At 34.7% G+C, this 25,035-nt stretch overlaps 1 protein-coding gene across 6 annotated transcripts in view; it reads left to right on the top strand.

The window, feature by feature from the left end:
- IMMP1L (inner mitochondrial membrane peptidase subunit 1) overlaps nt 1-25,035 on the top strand; it is a 108,355-nt gene that overhangs the window by 38,413 nt on the left and 44,907 nt on the right. For 4 of the 6 annotated variants that reach the window (XM_036762980.1, XM_036762974.1, XM_036762981.1 and 1 more), the window contains one exon: nt 3,333-3,447. The exons of the other annotated variants lie outside the window; for them this stretch is intronic. In XM_036762980.1, the coding sequence (XP_036618875.1) occupies nt 3,415-3,447 (33 nt within the window). In that variant the 5' untranslated portion in view covers nt 3,333-3,414. The remainder of the gene's footprint in view (nt 1-3,332; nt 3,448-25,035) is intronic. 6 annotated transcript variants of the gene reach the window in all.

Raw genomic sequence — 25,035 nt, 5'->3', positions numbered from 1 at the left:
GTTGTAGAGGCAGAAGGAGCAGCATCTGTCAAGGAAAGCAAAGAGGTTATAAACCTGGGAATTATTAAATGGTGGTTGGATTTGACCTTTGGGGGCCATTTTAAATATAACACCATTTCTTCATTATATTACTTGAATTGGCTCAGATGACTTCATTTGTACAGTACTGTCAATCAGTAGTCACTAAACATTTTCTAAATGCCTATTGTATACTAGGGACTGGGCTAAGTGTTGCAAGACCATCTTCTCCATAGATGTTTCATGATGGCATACTTGCACGGGTTCTAGGTAATGAACAATGCTCTCGTACTTTCCTAGTCATCAATGAGTGAAGCAGGGCTGTGTGCTTCCTCCTATGCTTTTTAGCATAATGTGTTCATGGATGTTGTCAGATGCCTTCAACAAAGACGAAAACAACATCAAGGTTAGCTGCCACACTGATGGTAAATTGTTTAATCTGAAAAAGCTACAAGTCAAGACTTAAGTGGTGGGGCAGGGGGTAAGGGGCAGTTGGTGCATGACTTCTTGTTTGCTAATGATTGTGCACTCAGTGCAGCCTTTGAGACTGAGATGCAACTAAGTGTGGATCAGTTCTCTGCTGCTTGTGCTGAATTTGGCCTAACAATTAACACCAAGAAAACACAGGTGCTCCACCAGCCAGCACCACACCTTCTCTTTGTAGAATCATCGTTTATGGCAAATGGAGAAATTTTGGATGCTGTGAGATAAGTTCACTTATCTTGGTGGATACTTTCCAGGAATATACATATAGGTGATGAGATTGACACATGCATTGCCAGAGCTAGCTCTGTGTTTGGGAGGCTCCGAAGGAAAGTGTGGGAGAGAAGAGGTATTAGACTAATTAGCAAACTGAAGGTCTACAGAGCTGTTGTGCTGACCTTGTTGTTGTATGCCTATGAAAACGGGATAATATACCAGTGCCATGCTATGAAAATGAATGGCTTGCATTTGAATTGTCTTAGGAAGATTCTGAAGATCACCCGGCAAGATAAGGTACCAGACACTGAAGTCCTTTCTCTAGCTGAGCTGCCAAGCATTCAAACCTGGTTGCAGAAAAGCACAACTTAGATGGGCTGCCCACATTGGCTTCCCTAAAAGACTTAGGAAGAACTCACACAAAGCAAGGGCCCACACAGAGGTTAGAAAAAGTGATACAAGGACATTCTCAAGGTCTCTATGAAGAACTTTGATTTTGATTGTGAGATATGGAAGACCATGACAGGACCTCCCAGCATGGTGTGCCCACATTAAAGAAGGTGCTGTTCTCTGTGAGCAAAACAGAATTGTAGTAGCTTAAAAGAAATGTGAGATGCACCAATTTAGAGACATCTTCACTCCAAATGTTCATATGGACTATTTGTGCCAGACCAGAGGTAGAGCCTTCCAAACTTGTTTTGATCTAATCAGCCACAGTCAGACGCACTGCACCTTGACCCCAACATAGTGATGTAGTCTCGGTCCTCTTTGAGAAGGAAGGACAACTGACCAATCTGCTCAACCACTGTGGACCATCTTACAGGCCTAGAGTTCTTTACATTTTTCTGCGACATGGACTGCTTAGACAATCTGAGGAAGCCAGCCGACCTCTTCTCATAATAATGTTTTAAAAAGCATAAAAGATTTTTTACAAAGGAAACGGGTTATAATAAAATACTATCATAAAAATACTTCTTAAAAACAAGGTAACACACCCTAGGTTAAAGATTTCTGTTAATAGCAACAACAGCTAGCATTTCTATGGTGTCTCCTATGTACAGGCATCATGCAAACGTGCTTTACAAATATCATCTCCTGTGATCCTCACAACAGCACCAGGACATAGGTGTTTTTACTGTATCTGTTTCATAGATGAGGAAGCTGAGACAGACAGGTTAAGTAACTTGCCAAAGGTCCCACAGCCAGGAAGTAGCAGAGACGAGATTTGAACTCTGACCTACCTGACTCCAGGCCTGCATGCTAAATACTAGGCCACCTGCTTCCTCTGATATAGATATTAAGTTATTTTTCTGCTTTCAGATAGTAAAGGAGCTTTGTCTTGACCCATACTATTGAACTAGTTATATAACTATAGGATTTTCTGAAAAGTTTCTGGAATACTGAGTTAAAGGTCTGATTGCACCAGTTACTAGACATGATTTTGGGCAAATAACTTTTCTCAGATAAAATCTCTTCCTCCATAAAATGAGAATCACAGTGCCTACTTTAGCGTCGTCACAGGGTTATTGTGAAAGTCAATTATGGAAGCCTTTTTTGACTATGAGGTCTCACAAATAGAAAAGCCTGCTCAGAGCCATTTTTATCATTCTAGTGATAATTGGTAGCATTAGTAGGCAAGATGACCATGGTGGCCATAAGTATAATGAATATATTAATAAGTAATTTACCATCATGGTGGTAATGACATTTTATTAATAACAGTAGTAGTTATTACTTTATATTTTTATAATACTTTATATTTTATAATAACTTTATAATTTTTAATTTTTTAAAATGTTTTCACATCTATTACCTGATTTGGTTCTCATAGTAACCCTGGGAGTAGAATGGGATAGATACTATTCCCTTTTAATTGATGAATACAGACTGGCTTTTTGAAATTACCACACAGTAGTAAATTTATTAGGTGATTTATCCAAGGTAACACATTTGCTACTAAGGTGTGTAATTGACATTTGAACCTCCACTAGGTATGGAATCTATTTTTAGGAATAACAATTATTGTTATTATTACTACCATTGTGAATCTAACAACTACCACCTTATCATATCAGACTTTGCTGTTTACAAGTGTTCAGCAAGACAAAACAGTTATTTTAGCTTGTTGATAGCTGGGCTTTCCAAGAAGGAATATTAGTTTTAAATGTAATAGTTATTTTCACGTTCTTTGTTTGGGAAAATTGTCTCATAGATATAGTACTTTTAATATAGATTTGTTTTTATCCACGGTTTATCCCCTATGTCATCTCGTATGTAAAATTTGTAACCTTATTTACACATCAGTCAGCTGAAATTCTATGGTGGTATCCTGGGCACATTACTCCATTGGGGGTTTCTTCACTTCCATCAGGAAGTCCCTTTTCCTGCAAGGTTACTTATATTTTTATTTGCTCATACATATTTCTAGGGTGCTATCAACACAAAATCCTTGTATGCTGCCCTAATAAGCAGTGAAGGGGTGGGGTGGGGAATGCATATCAATGTTTTCTTTTTGTATCTTATCAGCAATGTTATGTATTGGTTCTGCTCTGCCAGCAAAAATAGCTTATTTACTGCATAATTAATTTTATTATAATCATATTTTCCTGTTTTAGATTTCCTGAAATTATGGATTGCCCACCTGTGTTTTGAGAAAACTTTAGCATGTGGTTTTCTAGATACCATCACAAGAACTGAATGTATTATAGAGCTGGCTTTAGGGGTAGGAAGGTAAGAGAGTACTTTTTACTTTCCCATTTTTGGCATCATATGATTCTTCCCTTGTTAATTGGTTCCATGTTCCCTTTAGGTTTTGTTGATGCTATAATACTGCACCCTACTGGACATTAAGGCATTTCCTGAAGTGAGAAGTGGCATTTTATGGACAAATATTTAGCCAGCTGGACAAATTTTTATGGTCCTTAGCCCCAGTCATAAAAAGATCAGTAGAAAACAGGTGCCATTCTGTAATCATTATGATGCTGCACTGCTGATCTTAATATGTTGGCATAAATATTTTGGTGGGTGGTGGTGGTGACGACGGTGATGGTGATGATGATGATGATGATGATGATGATGATGATGATGATGATGAAGCAATAGAGAACTCTAACCTTTGAATTTCATAGTCCATATTATTAAAAACATCCCAAAATAGAATACATACATTGAAAGTTGTAGTTAGTGTACATCTTAGATTTACTGTGCTAATTCTTGTCTTTCTGAATATATGCATGTTTGGTATTAGCTCTTGTATAATAGTTTCAGGCCGCTCTGCTTTGTGTCTATCCAGGGTAGACATTTTCAGAAGGGCTCACAATAATGAATTTCTACTTTAATGGGACTTATTTTGAATGAGGCATCCTGTGTTCCATTTAATGCAGTATGACTTTAAATGGGGCTTGTTTTATATGTCCACCCTATAATTTGGCTATCATGTTGTCTACTGTGTGCAATGAACTGTATTTACATAAAGTGAGTATGGGTTGGAGAACAACTGTAGTGTCTGTTGCTGACCTGCTACACTCTTACATTGTTTTCCTATGTCCTAAGCTCACTGAAAATGTATAAGGCTGCTCCTTTTAAAAGTATATTTCCACCCAGCAAAATGCCATGTGAATACAGTCTTTCCTATGTAAAAACTCATAAGTAACTGTTCAGAAATACTAATGTGAAGGCAATTTTGGATACTAAATTATCTGAAAGTAACTTTATTATATCGATTTTTTTTAAAATGAAAGAAATGAAAGAAGCAAAATTGAATAAAATAAGCAAAAGTCTGACTGGCTTTCAGTTACTTTTTTTTTTTTTCCTTCTAGATTTCCTCTTTTCTTCATAGGTATAGGCATGGTTTGACAAGATCATTCTAAATTAGCCTTTTAAGGAACAGGACCTGATACTTTGTTTTCTTAATTCAGAAATCCTGAAAATACATTAGATACCTAACATTTTGAAAATTTTAAATATATAGCACAAAAAGAAAACTAGTTTTGAACAAAAGGAGGAAGTGTCTTTGTTGGTGAAAATATGTGATAGCTATTATTTGAGAAAAGTTCATGTATTTTCTATTTTTTAATATAAAAATCATTTTTATATTATAACATGCATCATAATATCTTTTTTAAACATAGTTTAGTATTTGTTTTTAATGACATTTGAAATAGGTTTGAACTCCTATAAGAGAGATTTGTTAAGAAATATTTTCTGGTCATAATTATTGTTGAATACTGGAAAAGATTGCAAAGAAAGCAAATACAACTTTCTTTTCCTTAAATCTTTAAGATTAGAATACATGAATGTGCCCTTTGATGGTTTGGTTGTAGTCTTTCATGAATGATGTACTTTTAAAGGTTTATTTCAATCTTATGATCTGGTTATTTAATAAGATATGAATAATTCAACTTTTCAAATAAGGGCTTAATATAACAAATACTTAGTTTATTATTATTGTCTAATATCTTCTATGTGGAACTACTCAGAATGGGATTTCATATTTTTGAAATTTAAAATTTCATCATACAAGGAAGTTGTCATTTGAGAGTTTATTTAATAAGATGTATGAAAATATGGTTAACAGATTCTGAAATAAGAATGAATTGCAGTTAACAGAGTTACTTAGGGCCATCAATCTAATGTGCTTTTGAAAGTATTGTAACTTGACTCAAGCCCTCCAGAATGATTGAGCTCCCAGTTACACAGTTCAACTATTTAAGAGTTTGTCACCCTTAAAGGAAGGTCCCAGATATATGGAGGTAATCTCTTTTTTAAACTATTTTCAGCATAAGGGCTGTAGCTTCAGAATATTGTTGTTCAGCTTACTGATATGAAACCAGTATGTAATAACACCATGTGAGTTATTGTTGACATCTCATTAATTTTGAATTGTTGAGAAATAAGATCTTCTATGAATTTTTTAAACTGAATCTTAATTTTTTACCTTTCAGTTAATAATTTTTGAGTGGACTCTTTCTAAAATATATTTTTCCATTTGTTCTTTGATAAACTAATGTACTAAATATAATTTAACACATTTTTGATAATTCAGGGCTACCAGTAATAGTTATTGAGAGGTAGTAGTGGTTATCGATGAGTTTTTGTTAGTTTATCGAGATGCATAAAACTACTTTCTCCTCTACTAAATGATTACATAGTACTCCACTTCTGTAGTTCTTCTGTCTTCCTTTATGGAATTTTTTCCTGTTATCTATTATTAGATGTCACTTGTTTTTGCTATCATTGTGTCCTGCTATTACTTAATCTTCTGTCTTATTTTACACAATGTGAGGAAGGAGAATTGCTATTCCTCTACCTTGGGGTTGTAACCTTAAGCTTTGTGATAGTTATTAATCATTTAAAGGACCCTTTGCACAAATTTCCATGCTAACAGTGATATTTCAGATGGCTCAGGTCAGAAGTCTGACCAGATAAATGGAGTGTTGCAGTATCTCCATCCATAACTTAATTGAATATACTGATGTGCCCCTTCTTTTAGAGCACCAAATATCTGACTTTATGAAATAGATATTAGCTTTTATTCACATTACCAGAAGCAAGTTCTTCTAATAGCCCACTTATCATTAAACAATCTAGGAGTAGAACTGAGAAATGTAAAATTTAACTGTTAACTTAGTTGGCACTGAAGACAAATAGGAAGAGAAACTTAAAGCATTTCTTAATTATATCTTAAATTGATAGACAAATAGTTCACCAAATTTGATTGTTAGCAATTTTGTGATTGAATTCATTTGTTGTCCCACTTCCTATAAAGTCCTGAATGTGAATTAAAAAAAAAAATCTGTTGGTAATAGTTTACAACCAAAATTGGAAAGGGAAGTATTCTATTCCTGGGCCAACATAGACATCATTGATCATATTGTCTCATTATAGTTTTTTTTTTCCTTTAGGCCTCTTTGGTTCTTTAATTTAATAAATCAGGCAAATTGGTGAGAATTTTCCTGGGGGAAAAATGTTTGGATGCTTTAATAAAGTGAAGTGGTTTTTTTTTAATTGACATAGAAATTAATATTTTTCAGGTATAAAGGGAATACTGTATTCTCTTCTAACATTTTTTAAACCAGTCAGCCCAACCTGATAGGCACAGGAGTTTTGACCTGCTCTGTTTCCTGTCTGGACCAGTTTGCCCTACCCAGGCAACCTGGTGGCCTCCCAAGGGCTCATCATATTGCTGCTGAACTTTGTGTGAAGCATCTAACAAGTTTAGCTCAATCTGTGCAATAGATGGAGTAGACCCTGGCAGACTTGGAGTCAGGAGGATTCATCTTAATGAGTTCAAATGTGGCCTCAGATACTTGCTGGCTGTGTGACCCTGGGCAAGCCATTTAACCCTTTTTGCCTCAGTTTTCTCATCTGTGAAATGAGCTGGAGAAGAAAATGGCAAACCACTCCAGTGTCTTTGCCAAGAAAACCCTGAAAGGGGTCACAGACAGTTGGACATGACTGAACAAGAAGAACAACAAAAGCTCAGAACTCCTGAGTTCCAGAGATCCACTACCCTACTCACTCTCCTTGGTTACAGCTGTGAGCCACCAGGCTTGGGTAGATTTTTTAAAAGTAAAGATTTTATTACCTGGATTCATTGTATTTAAATTAGATATTACAGAGTTTGTCTGGATTTTATGATGAGTAAAATAACCAGTTATTATATTATCAATTTCTTCCTAATGTGGTACCTTTCCTCCAACTTACTTTTAGTATCTCTTGGTAGCGTAAAACCATTATTATAGATAATATAACAACTTTAGCCTATAAACAACTAAGAAAGGATAAGACCGCAAGGTATTATTATACCAACTATCAGAAAACTTCATCCAATTTAAGAAATGTTTATCTTGAGGAACAAATTTTTCTTTTCCTGGCCCCTATTTTCATTAAGCTTGTGTGTGTGTGTGTGTGTGTGTGTGTGTGTGTGTGTGTGTGTTTGTTTGTGTGTGTGTGTGTGTGTAAAATGTATTTTGAGGGTGGTGGAAGGAAGTGTACAATAACTGTTAATTCAAAGAAAAATATGATTTGTACCATAACAGGGAATTGTTAGGAGAGCTATAGATAGTATAAAAGCAATAGCTGTAATTTTTCTTTTAAAAAATACTTTCAGCATCTGAACATATTTTACTGACCTGTTCGTATTCAGCCATTTTGTATTCTTTTTTTGTATTCCAGCCATGTGAAAACTGACACAAATAAGTTCTTTAAGTAAATCTCCTCAAGTAGTAATTACTCATATTGATGCTGAGCTTTAAGGTCTACAAAGTATTTTACTTACATATTTATATACATGTTACATTCCATTTTATAGCTGAGAAAACCGAGGCTATTAGATCTGTGGTGACTTCTGACCACATTTGGTGCCAAGGTATAATTCAAACCAATCTCTTGGTCTCTGAAGCCAACACTCTTTAGTGTTATCTTTCAAATACCGTACTATAGAAAAGAGATTGGTTAATAGGTTCATGAGGAAAATATTGATGATTCCTGAGACATATCCTTTTAATACTGTGAAAACTGGTGCATTAGTGATTTACTCTTACCTTCATTCATCCCTTCATTGGTTACCAGTCCATCCTGCCTGCTATGGAGGAAAAAGTTGGTGAAAGAGGACTTTCTAAAATAACTAATCATGTAATATTTTTAGCAGCATTAGAATAAAAAGACCTCAACTTAGGAAACATAAAATATTTTCAAATATTCATTTGTTCAATGTTTCTAATTGCTTCTATCAGGTAAAGTTCATTCAAGCTGTTCTATTTTTATGAGAATTTCATAAACTGAATGAAATCTACAAATGAAAAAAAAAACCTCAATCTTCTTAAACAAGTTTATAAAACTGTTACTAAAAGAATGTGAATATTTGACAATTTTACTAGCTTTAAAATTAGTTTTCAGTTTGTTTTTAAATTCTTTTCAGCATGCTGATCAATTTGTATGTAAACCATATATACTAATAGCACTCATTTTTATATTTCCAGACCTAGTAAAGATCATAAAGTTCTTAGAGTATTGTAATCTGTTATTTGCTTTGCAGTGTACAAAATTGGTTTTGTTTTGGCATTTTGCTCATTGTCAGTCTTAGTAGCATATATGATTTATGTTGTCTGTCACTGTATACATTTATTTTTTACATTTAAATTTTATCATCTGAATAATTTCCTCATTTCAGGTGATTTTGGTGTCTTGTCACTATGCAAAAAATGAAAGAGGTGATTGTGTGTGACTTTTTACTAAGTACTTGGATTTCCTCACCTATTATTATGTCAGCAGCATTTTTGACTTAAAACATCAAATTAAATAACAATATTTTATGCTGGCTTTTATTTTAGTTCATGCATTTAAAAACTGAAAATCAGATAAAAGATAGTTTCAAAATAAATTCAGTATATTATTTATGAGTGGAGCAACACATTAGCATCAGGTTCACAATAGATCATATCGCTTTTATTCCATCTTACAAGCTTAGCAGCACAAACAGAATAATCAACATATTATTTGGCTGTCATCTGCTGAACAGAAACCAGAGATCACAAGGAGGTTTTCCCTAGCTGTGGTGATGGCCTTTTTGTTCCAAGCCCCCATCTGGGAGGGCCGTGGTGTGTTATCATATGGAACGCGGGGTTTTCTGTAATCTGCTTAGCTGCACTGCAGTTTGAATCTTCATTCCATGTTTGTGTAATTTATAATTTTAATGAGACCATGGCTCTTGTGGGCTTTGAAATATATTAAAAGCTCTTTTGTGCATATGCTTTTGTTCTTGCTTAATAGGCTCAGTGTATTTAAAACTGATGAATTTTTATTCATGGATTTGGATGTCTGGGGATTAACTTAGACTGAATATCATTGCACTCATCTATTGATGTTTAGAAAGTTTTTTTTTTTAATACTTGTAACCATAAGAGAAAAGAATTTATAGAAATTTTATACACTAGGAAATAATGAAATGGCCTTACTAATTTAAATTTTGTTCTCCTACCGTACTTAACATTAGTCTTGAGATCATTTCAGGTAATTATTATAAAGCAATAATTATGAAAAAGCAACTCTTCCATGATTTGAAATCTTAAATATTATTACATATATTGGAATCATGTTGGTGATAGAGGGGAGAGGGAAAAAGAAAGTAGTAGTACAAAGTTTGGTATTTATTAATGTGAATAAATCTTATGTTCATGTATTTGTGATTCCCAAAGTATAGGTCCTGAAATTGAATAGGTAAATGTTCAGTTTTTTTAAATGGTTTATAGTTTTTTTTATGGTTAATACTTGAATAGTTTGTTTCATTAAAGGATTTGTTAACAGAGGATATAATGGGAAGGAATTAGGAAACCATCTTACTTTATAACATAACAATATTTGGGTGTTTTTTTAAAATCTGAAATCCTTTTATTTTACAAAATATTTATATCCTATAGTTAATATCTTATCACAGAATCTTATAGTTAGAAGGGACTTCACAGACTATCTAATCCAGTCCTTATAGACTTTATTTTAATGTTTTATAATACCCAAAACAGTATACAATATTTTTGCAGAAATTAGATTTTGTATTCTAGGCCTACTTTCATCCAGACAGGATGTTTGAGATTGTCATATTATGTAGATTCATACCTGCTTTAAAACTTTAATTTTAGGATACTTCTTTGTGGAATAATACATAGAACCTATGTTAGTTCTACTTAATTTACTAAGAATATGAATCTGACACAAAATCCTCAGAAGTATTATTTAGAAAATTTTTTTGAGTGAGTGGCAGTTATGATTAGGCAATCATTTTCCCATGAAGCAAAAGAAGCAAATTAACAGTAAGAATGAAGTCACACTGGTTTTCAGTTTTCTTCATTATTTGTTAGATATGTATCATAGTAATTTGGCTTTCCATAGTGAATCCCTACTTCCGTTCCACTGTTCTAGAGGTTCAGTTAGCTTTGTTCAACTATTTTTATGGTATATATATATATATATATATATATATATATATATATATGTGTACATACATATATGTCATTGAATTATTTCACACAGTATAAAACAAAATCCTACTCATGATCAGACAGTTCTTTTTCTTCCCCTTATTCTTTATTTGTTGTTGCTTTTCAAGGGTTGAATTGTTATATGTATAATTCTAATACTTATATAGAATTGGATAAAGACCAGACCTGTAATTTCATTGCATAGGCTAAGGAAGTGACTCCCAAGTGAGGAAGCTGTCTTTGCCAACGCAAGACACACCTTGTCTACAAGTTTGAGTAGTACAGAGTTGCTTAGAGCAGGAGAGGAAGGGGCTTGTTCCTCATCACACAGAAGCTTCGTGGATCCTATATCCACTTGCCCACATTGCCTCTCTGGAGCACAGAATAATATTAATTCATGTTTACATAACATTCTAAGTTTTGCAAAGCACTCTCCTAAAACACCGCTGTGAGATGGCCAGTGCAGTTATTGTATCCCCATTTTTCATATAAGGAAGCTGAAGCATATAGAGATATAGACCTTGACCATTGTCATGCATCTTGGAAGTACCTGAGCTGGCATTCGAACCCGGGTCTGCTGACACCAAGTCCAGGGTTTTACCCACCGTCCTATGATTCTGCTTCAGCTTTGTTCATACTTTAAAAGCAATATTGCAATAATATTGCAAAAGCAAACAGATTCTCAATATTATCAGAAGGAGTTTAACTATGTGAAGTCAAAATTCTTATCTTCTAATATAGTAGAAAACTGAGGGTTTTTAAGATTCATTGCATCATTTAAATCATCATTAACAGTGGCAGTAACAATATGGGCTTTAAACTATTTGGGTATAAACAAGAGAATACTAGACTTAGAAGACCTGAGTTTGAAACCCTCTTCTGACAGTTAAGGTAAGTTGTTTTTACTCTTTGAACTTTAGTTTGCATATGTTTGAAATGGTTATAATTCTGTGAAACATGTACTGTGTCTCGTGGGTTGTTACAAGTAAAGTGCTGTAGAGATGTTGATAACTCCTTTTTTCATTTTCTGCTAAAACTGGCACTGTTATTGTTTTTCTTCTGAAGGCTGGCAATATAACCATTTCTAAATGAACTGACCCTTGTGTTTGTCCTTCATTCTGGAAGAGGACCATGACATCAGGAAAATGTTGACATGACTCGCAGTTGACTTTTATTTGAGTGAGGCAGGGCTATGTAAGGTCACCAGCCTCATTTTCTCTTCCAGAGGCCTGATATTCACCAGGATGACTGAAGGTGGCCCAGGATGCATTGGGAGACCCAGGCCCTTTCAGGCTAAGGTCTTTTCAGGTTCTCACTTTGAGTGAGGTAATGCCCATTCAGTGAATAGGGCTCTTTAAGAAGTTAATCTAGCATTGGCCCCTTTAATCAAAACTCACTGAAGTTGTCAATCAACAATCAATCTGCAGCCATTTCTTAAGTGCTTATGGTGCTAGGTGTTAAAGATAAGGAACACTTGAATGAAGTGTTGCCTGCTCTCAAGGAGATTACATTTTGTTGAGAGTAACTAATGTATGTGTGTATATGTGTGTGCAACAAACCCCCCAAAAAATTCCAATTGAAGACAAGTCAGGGAGGGAGGAAACTAACCTTTGGGGTTATCAGGAAAGGCTTATGTGTAGAAGGTGGCACGTTAGGTATGTCTTGAAGGGAGAAAAGACTTTTAGAGGTGGAGGTAAGAAGGGAGTTCCACAGGAAATCAGCCATTGCAGAGGCCCAGAAATGGGAAATGGGATTTGCCATGCAGTAAAGACCAGTTTTGCTGGATCAAAGAATGAAGGAAGGCAGGTCAAGCACCATATTCTCCATAAGGCCTTTGTTGACCCCCTTCAACTGCTGGAATCTTCCCTCCGCATACCTTGTAGTTAACTAATTTGTATACGTTTGTATTTATTTGTATTTTGTATCTGCATTGTACAGCACATTACACACACATATATGTATATATATATATATGTGTGTGTGTGTGTGTGTGTGTGTGTGTATATATCTATATATATCTTTATTATTATATATATAAAAGTCTTTAAATCCCAAACAGAAAAGTTTACTTTCAGTCAACTGATAAACTTTTTTTTTTTAAAGTACCTGTATGTGTAACTGTAACAGGAAGCTACAGAGGATTAGATAAAATGTTTCTTGGTCTCAAGGAGTTTAGAGTCTGGGAGGGGCATTTGAAACAAGCTTAGATTGCTGTGATTTACAGTACTGCCTTTTAAGTGTAAAACAGAGAGAGCATTTACTGATATTCATTCTTTTCTTGTGTGTGTGTGGGTGGGGAGTGGCTCCTGCCTTCAAGGAGTTTATATTCCTAGTGGGGGAAAACAAGTCAAATGAAATCAATAAGTATTTCTTAAGCACTTCCTATGTATGTGCCAGACATAGAACAAAGTACAGGGAATACAAAGCAAAAGAAAGACAGTAGTTTATATTATGATATGGAAAGACAGCACATAAAAAGGATTCTAGGGCTGGGAATGACAAAGGAGCCTTCATGGAGGAAATCTACAGGAGTAGAGCCTGCAGTTGAATGAAGACCTGACTGACTGGGGCACTTTTCTTAAAGTGGAGATCCTGGGAGGGGCCAACTGGTCACAGGAAGGAGCCACACAGGGTGGAGGGCACTTTCATTTTGGGAAGGCCAGGACAACATGTAAAAAGTTGTACACATAAGATAGACGTACATTATAAGTTGAATGTAGCAGCAGGAGGAGGAGGGTAAGGACCTGGAATGTGGGGTTTGAACTGAGTCCTGAAGGAAGCCAGAAGCCAGAGACTAAGAGGGAGAGCATTCTAGGCATGGAAAGCAGCCAGTGAAAATACAGAGTCCCAAGAGATGGAGTGTTAGGTTTCTAGAACAGCAAGAGGGCCAGCAAAACTAGATGGTAGACTATGGGGAGAGGAAGAAATTGTAAGAAGATTGGGAAGGCAGTCAGGAAAAAGGTTGTGAGGGGCTTTAAGTGGCAAATAGAGTATTTTATATTCAATCCTGGAGGTAATAGGGAGCCACTGTAACTTATTGAGCAGGAAAGGATGATTTGGTCAAACCTATAATTTAGGAATCAATCTGGCAGCTTAGCGAAGGATGGATTAGAGTGGAGAGAGATGAGGCAGCAAGATCAAGGAGAGGCCTATGGAGTTAGTCCAGGCATGAGGTGATAAAGGCGTGCTTCAAAGTGATAGCTTTTGTGGGAGTACAAAACAAAAGGCTTGTGTGAGGGCCCAGAGGAGAAGGTTGTTACTGATACCAACACAGGTTTATGAGACTATTGAAGAGTGAATTACTTTGATAACTAAATAAGGCAATCTGTGATCTTGGTATATTTATGCTTCCAATGGCGGGGGTGGGGGGAGGGAGGGAGGGGGCGGGGAGTAGGAGACTTTGGCCATATCTTTCCATTAATCTCGTACACAGGGACAACCCAAACTTCCAGAGCTCTTTCTCCAGTTCTTTTAATAGATGAATGATTAAATTTAATATTTAAAGATGAAGAAACATATTTCCTTTTAATTGGAGTAGTTGGGATTACAGGTTTATATCACATACTATCAATGTGTCGATCAATTTTGTTTAATTTTTATTCTTCATTACTAGGAAGGATTTAGATTATATAGAGAGGGAAATAATGGTGGCGTTAAAATCCTTGAAATTCAGAAAAAGTAATGTGGTAGATATACTCTAAATTTAAATGTTAAATTTGAGTATGCAATTCATTGGCTATTTAGAATTAAGTGCTTTGTTACATTTAAGCTGTTTAGTTTTCTGAAAAGTATTTCACTAGTCCTGAAATATTTAAGACTAACTAAAATCATCAAACAGTTATAAAATGTCTACTACGTGCCAAGCAGTGTACTAGGTTTTGGAGTACAAAGATAAAAGTTGAAAGAGCCTCCACTGTTAAATAGCTTGGAGTTTAGTCAAAGCTTTTGGTGAAGGTGCATTGAATTTGGAGGCAGAAAAGCTAAATTCAAGGCCTAGTACCAACACTTAAGTGTAACTGAGGACAAATCACTTAGCTCTGAGTCGTATGTATAAAATGGAGTATATTTAGACTATGTTACTTTACAGAACTGTTGTGAGGAAGGTAATTTAACAAGGGCTATGTGTGTTGTTTTTAGAGAATGACTAATATTCATAAATAATTTTGAGTGTGCTCAGTTTGGAGACTGGGATGTATATTAATGTTAAGAGAATTTTATACATTCAGTGAATTTAGTTCAGTATCAGGTTGGAGAAAGACAAGTTCTACCGATCCATTCTTATAACCGGTTGATGCATCGAGTCAAATCCCAATGGCATGTCAAAATCAGTAGAACTTTTTTACATACCTTATTCCTCCCTACGGCAATTTCCTAATCATGACTAATAAAGAAATATCTGTTTCATGTGTTTTGTTAGCAGTATGTAATGTTTTTTATAACATTGCTATTGGCGTAACTGATATGTTTCTTCCCCTATTTGTGATTCATTTTTTTAATCTGTAAAATTATGATTGTCTCCTGACTCCTGAATACTTCTTATATTGTTAAAAATAAAAGTTCCATCATCATCATGATAGGATGATAACATAAAGTGCATCTTACTATATCCAAGAAATGTGTTATTATAAAATTCTCTCCATACTAATATTTTTGTGTTTCAATCACATTTAAATATGCTGGGACAGAATGTGCCATTTAAAATGCATCTATTCTTCAATAAATTACCACACCTTTTTTTAAAATCTAATAAAAAAAAAGTCTTCCTCACCCTTTAGTTCCTTTTTTTTTTGTATGTTGATAAAATCTTGGTTTTTATATATTCTGTTTGCTTAATGCCTACATTTTATAGTCTTTTAAAAATAGATATTACATAGTACAAATTTCTATTGAAATTCCATAGATTTGTCTAGGGTTTCAAAAACTGAACTGTAAGATGTCCTGTATGTTATTTCTAAATATAGGAATTTATTAATTGAGTGCTTAAAAATAGCTGGTTAAGAATTACAAAATAGAAAATACATTACATTTGAATTTGTTCAATAATTTTAAAAATATATAGATTAAAAAGATCAGGAAGATTATGGTAATATATTGACTGAAAGTATATCTACCACATTAAAAAATGCAAATCATTTTTCCATTAATATAGAATCAACGTATTTAAATATGCTCTTATTAATAGACAATATTAGAATGGCATGAAGCACTATTTTTTTAAAGTTTCCAAATTATGAGGAACTACACAATTTTTATTACATTCACATATTTTACACATGTTTGTTTTCTTTTACTTATCTACATTTTTATTGATGTCTCACTGTGACTACTACATTTGAAATGTTGGCACAGAATGTTAAACTACCTTTTAAACAATGCCCCTAGTTCCTGGGAGATGATAAATCCATCCATTGATTTCCTAATTTTATTATGTACACAGTCAATTGTAATCCAAGATTACAGCAAACAAGATGTTAATTTCTAGACATAATCTATGTACATTTCAATTACAGAGCATGATGGTTATAGAAGTCTGGAATAAAAAAGAGAATAACATTTGTGCTATCCTCACAGGAGCTGTCAATAAAAGTTGTAATAGGGGATTTAGGAATCTGGAAATGGCCAACTAATTTATGTGAATCTATTTTATTTCAGCCAGAAAGACCAAGCTTTTTTGCCTCTACACTGCATATTGCAGAGCACAGGCTAACTATAGAAAACCAGGCGGGTGCATATGGATACTCCCTTGATATCATTCACTTGCTGTGTAATCTTATTATGCAAAGTTCTAATCTTCACCTAGAATGAATGCCTCTGGGTCAGAATATAGTCATATCAGGGTTTTTGAGGTCATGTTTTGTGATCCTTAGCTTATTCTTCTAAGTAGGGCTGGGATTTAAAGGGTATTCCCCAGACACTAGCAGAGATAGACAGCAGAACCTGCTGCCTTTTTGGAAGACAAGACCAACATGAGGTCCCTGGTAGGATTAAACTTGATTTGTAGCTGTAGGATTTTTTAACAGATGTATTATTGGACAGGGAATAGGGGGCCACCAGCACAGCAAAATTGGATCGCGATTGGCATTCTCAGGGAGTCCGCTGGCTGCTAAAACAGCAGCTGCATGTGGATTTGACTTCTTTCAGGTGAAGCGACTTCCAGTCATTTGGAAAGGATGGGATGAAAAGGAACCTTGGTGATAATTTTGATGTCTGCAAGATTTAGTACCAGTGTAATGGGATTATCGGTAACACCTTCACTGCAGAAAAAGCCACCTGGCGCTATAACTGGCAGCAACTGAGAACTAATCCTTTCCCATCTCTTGGATGTCATTCATGAAGCTCAAAGTGATTTCTACCCTGCTAGCTGTGATTAATTTTATAACTCCCCCCCCCAAAAAAATCAAGTGATCAAGGCAAATAATATGTGGAAAAAATTAGCCAAGTATTGTATTGTACAATCTAATTTTTGCCAGATGTAATCTTTGCTGTCCTTAAAACATTAACTATTACACACAAGAGAAATGGATTTACAGTATCTTTCTTACATACTTTACCTTCCAATTCAAAATGAAGCAGTAATTGTCATTAATAGAAATGGTCATTTGTGACTATAATGTAAAATTTGAATAATTTTTGTACAGTAATAATAAGGCTATTATTTCACCAAATCATAGTGCCTGTTGATGTAAGGTTTGTAATTTAATTATTTGTTTTTAATATGCATATTGAGGAGGGAAGGATGCAATAAATAAGCATTCATATAGCACTGGGCTATAAGTACTTTACAAATGTTTCATTGGGTCCCCACAACAACCCTGTGAGGAAAGTGCTATTACTGTCATATTTCATTTGAGGAAACTGAGGCAAACAGAGGTTAAGCAACTTGCCTAGGTCATATAGCTAGTCAGTTTCTGAAGCCAAATTTGAACTCAGGTCTTCCTGACTCCAGGCCCACTGCTTTATTCACTTTTGTCTCAGGATTTTTTATTAATATGATTTACAATGTGTGAATAATGTTACATCTGAAAATTTATAGTTCTCATTTTGATAATATAATGTAACTGGAAAATGCTAATGTAAAAGAGTGGTTTTTTCCAGATGTCTTTTAAAAAACATTATGTACAAAGGTACTGAAGAAGTAATACACGTTCCTCGAGATTTTCCATGATCAGTTGTTGGTTCTAAGTTAAATTTTTCTTTTACCAAATAAGGATGGATTCAGTAATTTAGTATAGAATTGAAACATTTAAGTAATTGACATTACTTAACATTTTATCCTAATAGTAACTTTATCAAATAATTTTATTTAGTTGTCAATTATTTTATTATCTATCTCATATAATGTAGAATTATTATACATATACAATAAATGCAGAGTCAAAATAAAGTGAAAGTACCCCATCCATCAGGTAAACACCATGTGACATAAATGTCAATGCTGCCAAAGATAATTAGCTTTGTTAATAGTTCTAAAATATTTACTTATAGAATTTGATTTTTATGCTCTCATCCTAGCATAGGAATAGATATTTAGAGTTGGAAGGGACCTAAGAAGTTATCTAGTCCAGTCCCTTTATTTTATAGATGAGGAAAATTAAGCCCATTATTTTGAAACTTGCCCAGAGTCACAAACTTTCTTCATTGCTGAATATCAATGACGTCAGTGCACTGAGATTGGATAGAACACTGGGCCCAAAGTCACTAGACCTGAGTTCCAGTCCTACCTCAGATACATAGTAGCTGAGGCCCTGGGCAAGTTACTTAACCTGTGTTTGCCTCAGTTTACTCAGTTGTAAAATGGGATAGTAGTAGCTCCTATCTCTCTGGGTTGTGGGGATCAAATGAAATCATATTTATAAAGCACTTTGCAAACCTTAAAGTGCTATAAAAATATTATTTTATTTACTTTCAAATTAAGAGCAAATTTGGTGTTCATGCATTGTCCTTTGAATGACGTACTTTTTTGCAGACATTCATGAACAAAACAAAACAACATAAGAACAAAATACTTATTTTTAATTCAGTATTAATACTTTGGAAAACCATACATCATTTTGCTTTGGCTTTTATGTACTGTGTATACTTGATTCATGCACCTATAAGGTGTTAGAAATCTAGTAAGACATGCTTGATTTACATAAAAATCTAAAATGATGTCAGCTATCAAAGTTAGGGCTGCTATTTGCTTCTCATCTATTTGGTTCCAAATTATTTTTTTTCCAAGGGCTGCAGTTTGTTGCCATGAGGCAGCTAGGTGTTGTTGCATAGAGACCTGGGCTTAAGAGTCAGGAATACTTGAGTTCAAATCTGGTCTTAGACACTAGCTCTGTGACCCTACACAAGTCACTTAACCTCTCTTTGCCTTAATCCACTAGAGACGGAAATGGCAAATCATTCCAGTGTCTTTGCTGGTCTATGGGGTTACAAAGAGTCTGACATAACTGAACAACAACAAAATTTGTTGCCACATAAAGAAGGAAGGAAGTAGCCATTTATTAAGTTCCTATTATGTTCCAGGCCCTATGCTAAGTGCTTTATAAATACTATCTCATTTGATACTCCCATGAAGTAGATGTTCTTATAGTAATACCCAGCAAAGGCCAGATAGAGGTTAGGGGACTTGCCTCAGTTGCTAAATGTCTAAGGCTGGATTTGAACTCAGTTCTAACTGACATCAGACCCAGTGCTCTAATAGCTAAATCTCTGCAAAACTTTATATGAAAATATTTGTGCATTTCCAATCCAAGATTGAAAGAGCCATTCAGAAATTTATAGATTGATAAAAAAAATTGTGGATTAAGGAATATCTACTCTTAATACAGTAATTTTCAAAGAACCTACAATATGTTTACTGCAGAATTTTTTTTTTACTATGTTCAACTTATATTCTTTGTATAATTTCCTTTAGAAGGTACTATCCATATTTAGTTACATTGATTTTTAACAGAATATTTGCTATGTCAAAACACAGGGTTCACAGTTGAAGCAGTAAGGCAATAAATGCAACGTAAACGATAATCGTGAATATATGCCTATGTAGTTCTATATCTCAAAGTATGAGAGACTCTCCATAAAGAAGGTAAAAGAAGTATAACATTTATTCAGACACCAGAAAACCATATCCCATAACCAAATGTTCAGCTCCCACAGCCAGTCAGCCGACTTTATCACAACAGCAAGGAACTTTAAAACCCCATATCACAGACTGGAACCTTGCCATCCCAAAATCTCTCTGACCCCCTGCTGGGGTCTTTCCCAAAACAAACTCATTGTACAGCTAAGTGAGCCTGTTCAGTTCTAACAATCATGAGGGGGGCCATAGCATCTCTATCTCAGCATTTTCTGTGACATAACTTCCTTTTCCTGTCAGGAAGCTCCTCCTACTACATATGTCTTAGGCTTCCTGTGAAGTAAGCAGGTCACATGACCTATCAATGGGTGGGAAAGATCTTCAAATCCAAATTGCTACTACAACACTGTTTTAAGGTAGTAAATAAATTGTTTATCTTAGAAAAGCTAAAACCACCAAAAGTGATGTGAACCGGCTTCATGGATCTTGTTATAGGTATAGCTGTTTTTGGAGACAAAAAAATATCATTTCAAAATGTTCTTTTAACTTGGTTATTTATTGCTTTTCTGCCTTTTAAGAAGACATAAAATTTGTACTGTTCTTTCGTCTGAGATGAGTCTTTTCTAATTATAGCCACTTATGTCCCAAATAATTTTTATAAGGGTAAATTCTAACTATCTGATATTAATAAACTCTCTTTTGAATGATTTATTTTTTGCAGATATTAATGTGTTCATGAACAAAATGTAATTTTTAACACGAAGTATGACTCAATTTTCTCTCAAAACAGGAGCCTTAACCTTTTTTGTCATGAACTTCTTTGACAATCTGGTGAAAACCCAAGGATCTCTTCTCAAAATAATGGGTTAAAGTTGATAAGATTAACATAAATACAAAGAAAATCAATTATACTGAACTTCATTTATCAAAATATATTTTTTAGAAACCCAAGTTCATGGACCCCAGGTTAAGATCCTCTGGCCCTAGACCAATATAAAGTGATTCTTTGAGGATTTTTTGTTTTCTCTACCATGAGATTATGAGCTTCTTGAGGGCAGGGACTATTTTTTGCCTTTATGTCCTCAGGGTTTGGTGAAGTGCACGTAGTAAGCCCTTAATAAATGCTTATTGACTAGAGAATTTAGTTTTTTCTGATGCATCAGTGTAAATCTTTTTCCTGTGTTTTGAAGAGTTTGTTACTGCATTTTGCAAAATAGGAATGAAAGAATTTATAACTGAATATTAATCTGATGAATAAAATACTATTGGAATAACAGGCTCCCTAATGAAGAGAGAAAATTGCACCTTTTTTTAGAAGTTCACTGTCACCATTTTCCTTGTTATGCTCTTCCTAAAGTAGAAACTCCAAAATCCTTCTTTTTCTAGTCCCAGTGTACCTGTCCAAATTTATGCTCACATTCTTGACATAGATAGCCAAACCACACTGGCCTCCTTTCTGCTTTTCATGTACTACTTCCCATCTCTTGTCTGCATTTTTGCAGAGGTTGTTCCTTGTGCTTGAAAAGTACTACCTCCACCCCTCTGAATCAGAAGACTTCCTAGCTTCCTTGAGAATCCAAATCAAGGGCTGCTTTCTGCATAGGCTTTTTTCTGATACCACCAGCTACTGGGTCTTTCCCCTCCCAAATGACTGTCATTCATGAGAAGAAACCCCAAAATCTGAACAAGTTTTAAAAAGAAATTTATTAGGTCAAAAAGGTGTGGCTCCATCTTGTCCAAGCTCTGGAAGGTTTACATTATATAAGATTTAAAAGCAATGTAGATTGAGGTGGATATTAGTAAATAGAAACATTCGATATAATGTGTGCAAAGCCCAAACACAAGGGAACCCAAAATACAAGCTGGAGTGGACCCAAAACATAATGTTTCGGTTGGATCCAGGATCTGAGGGAACCCCAAATTCCTTATCACTTTCTCCGGTATTCCTGAAGGTACTGGGTACTAAGTTCTGGCTAACAATTTGGGTTCAAACAATCTTCTAGTCACATAAAGTTAGATTTAAACAATATAATAATTAAAAAGTTTTCTGAACAATATAATAAAACTTTTTTTCCACATTACCTTGTTATTTAATTTATTTATATTTTGTATTTGCTGATGGGATATATATTGTTTCTACTGATAAAACAGAAGCCCATTGAAGACAGACTATTAAATTCATGTTTATGTGCCCATTACCTATAACAGTGCATGCCAGGTAGTGGTCACTTCATGCATGCTTATTAAGTAAATTAGAATAAAATCCTTTATTTTCCTAGGTTTATTTTAGAGAGAAGTAATTATTTAGTTTATTCTTACATTTTAGGTCAGGGCTGTCCAACCTTAGGTTTTCTTAGGGCTGCATTAAAATAAAAAATACAGTACACTAGTAGAAAGTGGGGAAACGCACATCGTCAATATGACAGGCGAAGGCACAAAGCGCGAAAGCAAACACAAAACAACAAAGCGACAATACAACAGTATAAAGGTAGGTGCATACTACTGCACTGTACTGCATCGTACAGACAGAATGCATCCCACAGATGGATTGAAAATTCCGTGTGATATGTTCCATCCATAGTACTGCTTAAAAACACCAAAGAAAATTAACATCAATGAGATTATTTATTAGTGATGGAATTGAAATCTAATATGCATTCCATGCAAATTATTATTTTATTTTTTCGCTCGTGAAAATTAAAACCACAGGCAGTCCTCATAAAATCATACTGCAGGCCGCATGCAGCCCATGGGCCATATTTTGGACAGCCTTGCTTTAGGTGGCACAGTGGTTAAATCACAGTAAAAACTTGCTATGAAGTGCCCATTGTACCCAAAAATATTTTATATGGGACATTGTATCCCTTAAAATTGTAGGAAACCTTTGAAGACGGGTGTTTTCCTTAATCTCTAACAGCATATTGTATTATAGACATGTTGCTGTGGCTGAAAATTACACAATTTGCTTTTATAACTTATGTCATACGATAAGACATTGTTCTGTTTTTTCTTTAACACAGTTGTAACCTGCTTTCCTCTTTAAAAGAGAAGATCTCCAGGGCATCTAGGTGATAGAGTAGATAGAGCACCAGCTTTGGAGTCAGGAGGACATGAGTTCAAATCCAGCCTCAGACACTAGCTGTGTGACCCTGGGCAAGTTACTTAACCCCAATTGCCTCCAAAAATAAAATAAGAGAGGATCTCTTATAGACATTTTGATCCCATCTTTTTAAAGAATGATACATAAGTAGAAAGTACTAATTTGTTTTTCCCTTTACTAGCCTGGGAAATAATCAGGTGTGTGGGCTTATGGTCTTGTAAGAAAAGCAGCAGGACTCTCTGGGTGATGTCTTGCAGCATTAGAACTGAGTACCTAAATATTTGTTCAGGTACTACTATGACTACAACTCTACCCTATGGTTTACTTAGAGGAAAGAAAAAAAAATCAGCTTTCCTTTTGCCAGTTTTAATACAAATCTTCCTTCTCCGACACCTGCTATGTATTCTACTTCAACTTGTTTTGTCTAGGGTGATCAGATGTGTGCATTGTCTGGAAAATTCCCCTACAAGTGTCTCTTCCCTTTTCTTGAGAGTTGGATCAGCTTTAAAGGGAGAAAGATCCAAAGCATTTTGAGAATCTGCATGCTCCATTTTTTGTAAGGAACACTTTTCTTCTACCTAACTGCCACCTCTAATCTTCTTTCCTATCCATGAGATTCATAATTTGAAGGATATTTCTTTAAACAGTTTTTATTTACTTTTCAAATGTACATCTTTCAACCCTTTAGAGCCTTCCTTTGTAAAAAACAAAGAAAGAAAAATGCAGTTCAGTAAACTAAGCATCACATTATTTGTGTTTGAGAGTAAATGCAGGATTTCACATATTAGTTCTTCAATCTCTGCAAAGAAGGAGGGGTTCCTCAAAGAGTCTCTATTAAAACATGAAGGAAGAAACCATTTAAACAGTACTTTTATATTTCATTTAAAGATCAAGCTCCATTTTAACCTACCAGTTTGATAATTTTGGGAGAATGTTTCCTTATAAACATTTGGTGGGGGTGAAGAGGGAGTGTAGGTTTGAGGGGTAAAAAGGCTTTATAGTTCCATTGAGTGCTAGTTGGGAGTTAATTACAAGGCTTCTCAATGAATCAGGACTATTGTATAATGTTGGATGGTACAAAGACAACATCATTTTGTTTTTAAGTAGTCTTTAGCTGAGTGGAAACAGTATTGTATAGTAGCCGAGACTGATTTGAATTTTGGCAGAGCGCTAAGTGATTTACAATCCAATTTCAGCTTTTCATCTGTATTAATAGTATTTTCATGATGAGTGCCATATGGCTCATGTATGCTCTACTAATACATTGTTTCCAACAGGAGAAAAGTACTCTATTTTACTTTCTAGTGCAATATCCATTTTCTTGTTCTTAGTGTTAAATGCCCTCATTCTCAGAGATGGTATCTCTATTAAACTTTAGAATTTTTTTCTCATTCTTCACTTTTAGCTTCAAACAATAAAGTGTATGTTCTTCAATATACATGAGAAATCACGGAAATTCTAGTTAATAGAAATGCTCATTTTAATTTGCATATTAGGTAAAGTTAAAATTTGGTTGGTTAATCCTCAGATCTTTTGTGACTACACATTCATTTGCAAAATATGAAATCTATTTTTAAGTGTACATAAGTTTTAAAACAAATCAGTATTGGTTCAGGGGTAGTATATTTTTATTTTCACTTTAAGTGAGTTTTTAATTTACTAATTATTCATTACTTAATTAGAAAGTTTTCAGATATTACTGTAACCTAGAATTATATTGGTAGAAATATATTAAGGCCCCTCTTTTCATTGCTTTGGTACATTGCTTAGTCTAAGAACAACAACCACCACCAAAAAGTAGATAAGTTTCTTGAGGGCAGGTTCCATGTTTTTTTCACCTTTATGATCATCACAGTATTTAACACAGTGCCTGGCACAGAGTGGAACTCCCAATAAATACCTGTTGAATATTTAAAGGTCTTGTAGATCTGTGAATGGACGAGGGATTAGATTTGAACTGTTTGATCCTTGAGAGCAGAACCTAGAACAAGTAGGAGTTGTAAAGGAGTAAATTTAGGCTTGATGTCAAGAAAAATTTCCTAACAATTACTGTTGTCCCGAAGTAGAATAGGCATTCTCAAGAGATGGTAGGCTGCTCTACATTGGAGATTTTAAGTAGAGGCTGGATCATTCCTTATTGGGCATATAGTAGAGTACTTAGGGATTAGACAAGA

This window comes from Trichosurus vulpecula, chromosome 6, assembly GCF_011100635.1.
Source record: "Trichosurus vulpecula isolate mTriVul1 chromosome 6, mTriVul1.pri, whole genome shotgun sequence".
NCBI lineage: Eukaryota > Metazoa > Chordata > Mammalia > Diprotodontia > Phalangeridae > Trichosurus > Trichosurus vulpecula.
Note: the sequence above shows the minus strand (reverse complement) of the source record. Positions and strands in the feature narration are given on the sequence as shown.